This window comes from Martes martes (assembly GCF_963455335.1).
Source record: "Martes martes genome assembly, chromosome: 7".
NCBI lineage: Eukaryota > Metazoa > Chordata > Mammalia > Carnivora > Mustelidae > Martes > Martes martes.
Window position 1 is genome coordinate 83,511,955 of NC_137894.1, and position 7,097 is coordinate 83,519,051.

The 7,097-nt window shown below is 50.9% G+C and overlaps 1 protein-coding gene across 2 annotated transcripts; it reads right to left on the minus strand.

The window, feature by feature from the left end:
* Positions 1 to 729: 729 nt before the first annotated feature.
* On the minus strand, positions 730 to 4,577 carry NFKBIA (NFKB inhibitor alpha). Of its 2 annotated transcripts, XM_080808118.1 has the most exons (7): positions 4,399 to 4,577; positions 3,655 to 3,872; positions 2,926 to 3,034; positions 2,387 to 2,597; positions 2,012 to 2,100; positions 1,619 to 1,879; positions 730 to 1,304 (listed from the first exon to the last, which is right to left on the minus strand). In XM_080808118.1, the coding sequence occupies exons 2-7, from the start codon at positions 3,843 to 3,845 to the stop codon at positions 1,257 to 1,259; spliced, it is 909 nt and encodes a 302-aa protein (XP_080664244.1). In that variant the 5' UTR covers positions 3,846 to 3,872; positions 4,399 to 4,577; the 3' UTR covers positions 730 to 1,256. The 2 variants fall into 2 exon arrangements, with proteins under 2 accessions (XP_080664244.1, XP_080664243.1); XM_080808117.1 differs by lacking the exon at positions 4,399 to 4,577 and having other exon boundaries at positions 3,655 to 3,989.
* Between the last annotated feature and the right edge of the window lie 2,520 nt (positions 4,578 to 7,097).

A 7,097-nucleotide genomic window follows, 5' to 3' on the forward strand; every position in this document is an offset into this window, starting at 1 on the left:
TTAACCAACTCTGGAAATGAGAGTTGGAAGCTCACCACCTGCCTCTTCTACAAGGTGACCCTGGACGGGACATTCTCTCTGGACTTGTTTCTTCCCCTGTGAAATACAGGAAGTTGTGCAATCGTTTGCCTTTCTCTTTAGCACCATGTGCCTGGCACTATATGCTTCAGACGTGCGTGGTCTTGTGCAACCTTAACAGCCCACTTTATAAATGAAGAAATGAAGGCTCAGAGGGGGGCAGCTGCTAATAAATGTTAGCGCATGCAGTCCCATTCCTGAGCCCAACGCCTCAGGAGCTTCCAGCATTGTAGTTAAGGACTTTTCCTGTAGTAGAAAATAGGATTTCAGCAGATTTCTGTTGACCAAAATGATTCCTAAAGTGGAAGGGTCCTGGCATAGCTTAAAGCAAGATCAAAGCAAATGGCAGTGGAGGCTTCCAGCTGTGGGCCAAGCCCCGAGTGCCACCCCCACCCTAGCCTAAGAATGGTGTTTCCTATCATCTTGCAACAGCCTCCCCTCCCACGCTCTGGGCCCAGGGGGCTGCCTGCAAAGCCTGGCAGGGAGTCTGGTGTACACAGTTGTGAGAAGCTGCTCTCTGAGAGGGCTTTGTGGCTGCTTGTGGTAAGTGCTCCCACACAGCTCTCCACCTCCCCCACTCTGCGGATCGGATGACTCTCAGCTTGGGAGCCCCTCAGCAGCCCAAAGAGAATGATCAGGAGAATTCTGTTTGTAAAAATCTGTTTAATAAATACACATCTTAGAAGTACCAAAATAATTACCAACAAAATACACAATGTACACCATTTACAGGAGGGCAACACAAACCTTGACAAGTAGTGGCTTTTAACCCCACACCCCCAAAAGGCTTAACGACACACCTGGTCTTTACACCTAGTCAGTTGTTACACAACCCACATGGGGCTCAGCCACCGAATCTATGGTGATTCAGTCAAAAAGCACAGTAAGATGTCGTCCTTTTGTCACATGTTGCATAACCTCCTCCAGAAACCCCACAAAGGTGAGGATTGAATGAGGTTTTCTTTGAATTCCAGTGATCTTTCTTGTTTCCTTCCAAAGTTCACCAAAATAACAAAATGAGGGCTGATCCACCATAGTGAATGTTTCAGGCCAGGGAGCGTGAAGTGTGGTTTTAAGTACCCTCTTTTAATTTTTTTTCTTTTTTTCTTTTTTTTTAGAAAAATAAAACTCTCTTTTTGTACAAATACACAAGTCCATGTTCTTTTACTCTTCTAAGCTCATAACGTCAGGCGCTGGCCTCCAAGCACACAGTCATCATAGGGCAGCTAAGAACAAGAGAAAGAAAAAGGCACGTTAAACTTCCAGAAGTTTGCCAAAGGTGCTGGGATAATGGTGAGGGCTATTCCTCGAAATAACTCAAGTATTCTTGGATTCCATTCTCCAAAACCTGGATATAAATTAACTTCAGGGGCTGAGGGAGCTTCTCTTTAATGCTCCTCTCCTTTCAAAAGGGCAAAAAATGAAGACACACTTTGGGGGGTACTACTGGTCACTCACACTAAAGTGTGAGAACTTCATTAAGTTGAGCCTTTTGGATACAGGGTCCTGCTCTGTGCAGAGTGACCAAGTTGCGACTCACCTCGTCCTCCGTGAACTCTGACTCCGTGTCGTAGCTCTCCTCATCCTCGCTCTCTGGCAGCATCTGAAGGTTTTCTAGGGTCAGCTGGCCCAGCTGCTGCTGTATCCGCGTGCTTGGGCGGCCCCAGGTGAGCTGGTATGGGGAGTAGCCCTGGTAGGTAACTCTGTTGACATCAGCCCCACACTTCAACAAGAGTGACACGAGATCAGAATTCTGCAGGTCCACGGCAAGATGGAGGGCGGTTCGGCCATTGCAGGGCTCCTGAAACCCAAAGGAATGGGAGAGGTTTATGGCTGACTTTGGAATTTCTGCTTGCAACAAGAGCACGTGAGGTCTTACTGTGGAGGGCCTGGCAGCCCTGAGGCACTCCATCTGGAGACATGAAGTACTCACCTGAGCATTGACGTCAGCACCCAGAGACACCAGAAGTTCCACAATGCCCAAGTAGCCATGGATAGAGGCTAAATGTAGACACGTGTGCCCTAGAAGAATGATGACAAAAGTATAACCACTTGTTTCAACCCTCAGATCTCAAGCACAGCTTTCCACCTATCCTGCTAGGGGGCAAATACTTCTGATTTTGGAGAACCCAGAATCTGGGCTCTGAATGAACTTTATTAAGGCATTAAACAGGCCTTTTACATGCATTTTCTCATCCTTTCCGGTGTTGAGAGTTTCTGCTCTTGCCTGGATTCCTAAAGTTGGCCCACCTCCCCCTTTTCCAAGCCATTGGCCTTCTGATGGGCAGGGTAGGGCAGGCAGACCTACCGTTGTAGTTAGTGGCCTGGAGGACGGAGGAGAGGTGCTGGGTCCTGCAGGTCTGAGTCAGGACTCCCACACTGGCCAGGCAGCCTTGCTCACAGGCAAGGTGTAGGGGGGTATTTCCTCGAAAGTCTCGGAGCTCAGGATCACAGCCAGCTTCCAGAAGTGCCTCAGCAATTTCTGGTTGGTTGGTGATCACGGCCAAGTGGAGTGGAGTCTACAAACAGAAGAGGGAACAGAAAGAGTGTAAGCCATGGCCCAAACTCGGAGTCTGTCTTCCCTTGAACCCCAGAGATCTCCTGGTCTTTGACTGTTGCTCCTCCCAAACAGGTCTAAGGGGCAAGACAAATCCCAGAGGCTCCAGGTGGGCTTTCAAAAAGGCCTCACCAAAATCAATGGAATTTTCTTTCCTCTCTAGGACCTTGCGTAAAAGGTCAGGGAAGATAATGACCAGTGATTGTTAACTGAGGAAAGATTGGGAGCAGCTGTGCTAGATCCAGCTTTATTACTGGGTCAGAGGCACGGGGCTGGGCAGGCCGGCGCACCTGCTGCAGGTTGTTCTGGAAGTTGAGAAAGGCCAGGTCGCCCTTCACTTGGCGGATCACTTCCATGGTCAGTGCCTTCTCTTCATGGATGATGGCCAAGTGCAGGAACCTAAGGGGAACAGAGGGAAAAACCCCCAGGGCTGGTGAGTGCATTGCGTGGGGCCCAGGGAGGCGCGGGCTGCGGGGGATTGCGCAAGGCCGGGGTTTCTGGAGGCCGAGGCCGCGGTGTTTTCCGCGAGGTTATTATGAGCTGAGTGTTCCTGGCAGGCGCCCAGGGACTTTCCGGGCGCCCCCCCTTCTCCTCGGCGGGCGCCGGTCAGACCGCCCCGCCCTCCCGCCGGGCCGGAACGCCCTGTACTTCCCCTCCCGGCCGCGAGGCGCCCGCCAGCGGGGCAGAAACTCCTGCTTACCCTCCCCCCGCCCCCCGACTCTCCCTTATGCAAGAGGGGACTTCGCGTCCCCGCCGCCGCCCCGCCCCCGCCGAGCGCCAAGAAGACCGGGCCCGGGCCCGGGGGGAGGGGAAGGCGTGCGCGTCTGCAAAGCAGAGCTGCTGCACCGCAGCCCCGGGATCCGACCCCCATTTCCCATCCCCCGGCCCCTACGCGCATCCCTCCGCTTTGCACGGTCTCCGGGAGACGGGGGGCGGCGGTGCATAAACCCCGGTCTGCGGCCGCCTCGCGCGCCTCGCGCTGCAGGCCCGGCGTCCCCACCAGGCCCCGCGGCACTTACGAATCTCCGTCCTCGGTGAGCTGCTGCTTCCAGGGCTCGGCGCCGAGCGGCGCCTCCTGCGGCTCGAGGCGGATCTCCTTCAATTCCTTCACCAACTGCTCGTACTCCTCGTCCTTCATGGAGTCCAGGCCGCTGTCGTGGCGGTCGTCCAGCAGGCGCTCCTTCTTGAGCGCGTCCCGGGGACCCTCCATGGCCCAGTCCTGGTTGTGCTCGGCGGGCTGAAACATGGCGCGGGGGAAGCTGTGGCGCTGCTGCCCAGGTGCGCTCGGCCGCGGGCTGCGCGCTCGCTGCCTCTTCGTGTCACGGAGGGGAGGACCGCTGGCTGCGACTCTTGTGGGCTCGCCAGCGCCGCCGCGGCGCCCTATAAACGCTGGCAGGGGATTTCTCCGGGGCGGGGTCAGGCGCGGGGAATTTCCAAGCCAGTCAGACCAGAAAAGAGAACTGGCTTCGTCCTCTGCTCGGGAGGGAGACGGGGGTGGGGGCGGGGGGAGAAGCCTAAACCCTGAACCGGGTTCATCAGAGAAACTCCCTGCGATGAGCCACTGGGGTCATGTACAGGGAACTTTTTTTGATGAACGCTGAGTGGCTGGAAAGTCCTCCCGACTAAGGTCCCCTACCCCGGTACTTCCCTGCTGCTTGTACTCAGTAATCCCGTCCTTCTGCAAGAAGCCTTCTTTCCCTGGGGTTTCCCACCATCGATTCGATTTGGGGTCGTGGACTGCTGAGATCCCAGTGAACGCAGACCTGTTGTGCAGTTCCTCCGTGGGGTTTGCCGACCCGCCGGTCCTTTCCGATTCTTATCTTTTTGAAAACTCGAGTGGAAATGATGGCTGGACGTCGGGATTTGCTTCCCCAAACTTCTCGCTGCGGGGAAGGACGCACTGGCGGGTTAGAAGGTCGCAGGCTGCCTCTGCCTTCCTGCCAATACCAGGCTCTCTGCAGCGCAGGGACACTTAGCACTCCCCAGCCCCCGGTAGAAGTTGTGAATGTGAATGCTTTGGCATTAAGAGACCAATGGTTGGAGAACCCTCAATCATTTCCTCGGGATTAACAGTCCTGGTGACTGGAGGAGGGGCAAACACTCTGCCCTGTATTCACGCAAAATGCTGAACATGACCATCATTTTTTTCCAGGTAAAGCAAAGTATTGATCTTTGTAGTAGAAGTTGTAGCTAGCTACCCTGGATGAACAAAAGAATTATCGAGGTCATGGTCCCTGATTTGCACTGTGCTGCTGCAAAGAATGGATCCTCAGCTTACTTCTGGGTGCCCAGCTGGGTGACTTTCCAGAAGCATTTGGAAGAGACTGAAGAACAGGGTGAGCATTGCCTTACCCAAGATTGGGCCTTAGGGATGGCTAAGAAAGTAGTTGCTAAACCTGCTACAGGAGATTGCCAGATTACCCCCTTGCTAGCTCCTTGCTCTCCTGCCCTGGGGAGGGCAGCAGTTGGACATACCCAGGCTCCCCATCCTCTGGTTTCACCTGCGGAAATAGAACTTATGTTCCCACTCCACCCCCTTCTCCTAGCCTGCAAGCCTCTAGTTGGATTCATCTACTTCAAGAACTGGTCCAGGCAAAATAAAGCAGTTGGGTCAGAGTTTTTAGGCTTGAGCCCCAGGAGCCTCTATAGTTATGCAGAAATTTCTGGTGATTGTATTGCATTCATCTTTAACTTGACTGGCTGTGTACTAATCAACCGTTTGCTCATCTCTCTGCTCTCTCCAATCCTCTATCTGAATGTAGGGAACCTGGGTAAGAGGGAGTGAGAAAAAAATAGGGGAAAAAAGCCTTAAAATCAAGACCTAAAACCTTCAGGGTCGTAATGATCACATGTTTATAATGAAAACTTTCCAAGGACAGACTCCATTGTCTCTGCAGGCACATGATATACAAAAACCCTTATGGAAGCAGGATAGAGCAGTGGCTATACCTAGGAGATCTCCCCTCTGACTCTACCTCTAATTAACTGCATATTAATTGGGGAGATGTTAACTTTGCTGTGGTCTACCTGCTCTTATCATAAGATTCAATCAATGTCATTTAAGGGTTTTTTTCTGCTTAAAAATTGTATTGCTTGTCCACAAACACATAAGATAGCTGCTTAAGGGTGACTACGTCTCTTGGAAGTAGTGTAAGTTTTTGGAAGGACTCCCAACACCTTTTGCAATACATTGCTCATTCTCAGAACTCCTCTTGTAAGATAGGTATCATTCCTATTTTCCCAAAAAGGAACTGAAATGCAGAGAAATTTACCTCGGCACCCCGTGACAGTTTATCTAATTTCTATCCCAACATATTAATCATGGGGCCAAACCAATTGTAGTATTTACACTTTTGAAAACTCCGTGTAGAAATGAGACCAAATGCATAATAATGTGAATAAGATGCTCAAAGTATTTTCTACTGCAATAGCTAGGTGAAATAGAGGGTTGATTGGTGTTCCCCTATCAGGCAATATTCATCTCTGTTAAAAAAAAAAAAAAAGGAAAGTTGAGCTCTCAATGCCCCACTTATATAGCTTAGAAAAGGATTTTTAGCTGCAGGTTTAAAAATGATCATTAAGGAAGAAAATCATGCATAAAAAAGAAAAAGTCTCAATAGCTTCCTTGCACCTCCTCTTAGTGCTTTACCTTCCTGATGGTCTTCAAGACCCATAGTCTTTATTCCTGATTGTGTACTGTGCCACCTAGTGGTAAGAGTCAGGCCCAGGCACTCCCTGATTTGTCATCCTGCTTTTGGAAATTTTGGGAGGTGCTGAACCTTGATGACCTGTCCCTGTTGTGGGGATTCCCAAGAGGGTACCTTATGATTTTCTGCAACCTAGGAGACCGTTTCGAATGTGACCCAACGTGTTTTCTCCCCATCATATAGAGTTCTATGTGGTTTAAATCAATAAACATTACATCTTGGCGATCAAGAACATACTTGGGAATCAGAAAACATGAGCGGATGGGGCAAAAGAAGACAGCGAAACTGATGATTGGTTTAGAAAGACCTTTAAGGAGTCTTGGACATTTAGAGTTCTCCCGACAACAGAAGGATGTTAAAACCTTAGATAACTCATTTTTAAAGTCATTTGGGTTTTTTTAAATGCAAAAGACAAAAGAAAGAATATGTTAACGTTGGGGCGCCTGGGTGGCTCAGTGAGTTAAAGCCTCTGCCTTCAGCTCAGGTCATGATCCCAGGGTCCTGGATCGAGCCCCACATCGGGCTCTCTGCTCAGTAGGGAGCCTGCTTCCCCCCCCCGACCCCCCCGCCTGCCTCTCTGCCTACTTGTAATCTCTGTCAAATAAATAAAATCTCAAAAAAAAAAAAAGAATACGTTATCATCAAAGGGGTTATCTATTTGAGTTCAGGACATAGCCATACGGAATGACAGGATGGCCAGTGATGCTCAGTGGGCTTCACTCTGGACAGGAGCACCCCTGTGGGGGAAAGAGCAC

Bases quoted from the DNA above. Each gene is read 5' to 3' on its own strand.
- NFKBIA (XM_080808117.1), bottom strand. From the start codon at position 3,881: ATGTTTCAGCCCGCCGAGCACAACCAGGACTGGGCCATGGAGGGTCCC. The intron at 2,101-2,386 runs GTAGGTCTGCCT...TCATTCTTCTAG, and splicing joins CCAGGCCACTAACTACAACG to GGCACACGTGTCTACATTTA. The intron at 1,305-1,618 runs GTGAGTCGCAAC...TCTTGTTCTTAG, and splicing joins CAGAGTTCACGGAGGACGAG to CTGCCCTATGATGACTGTGT.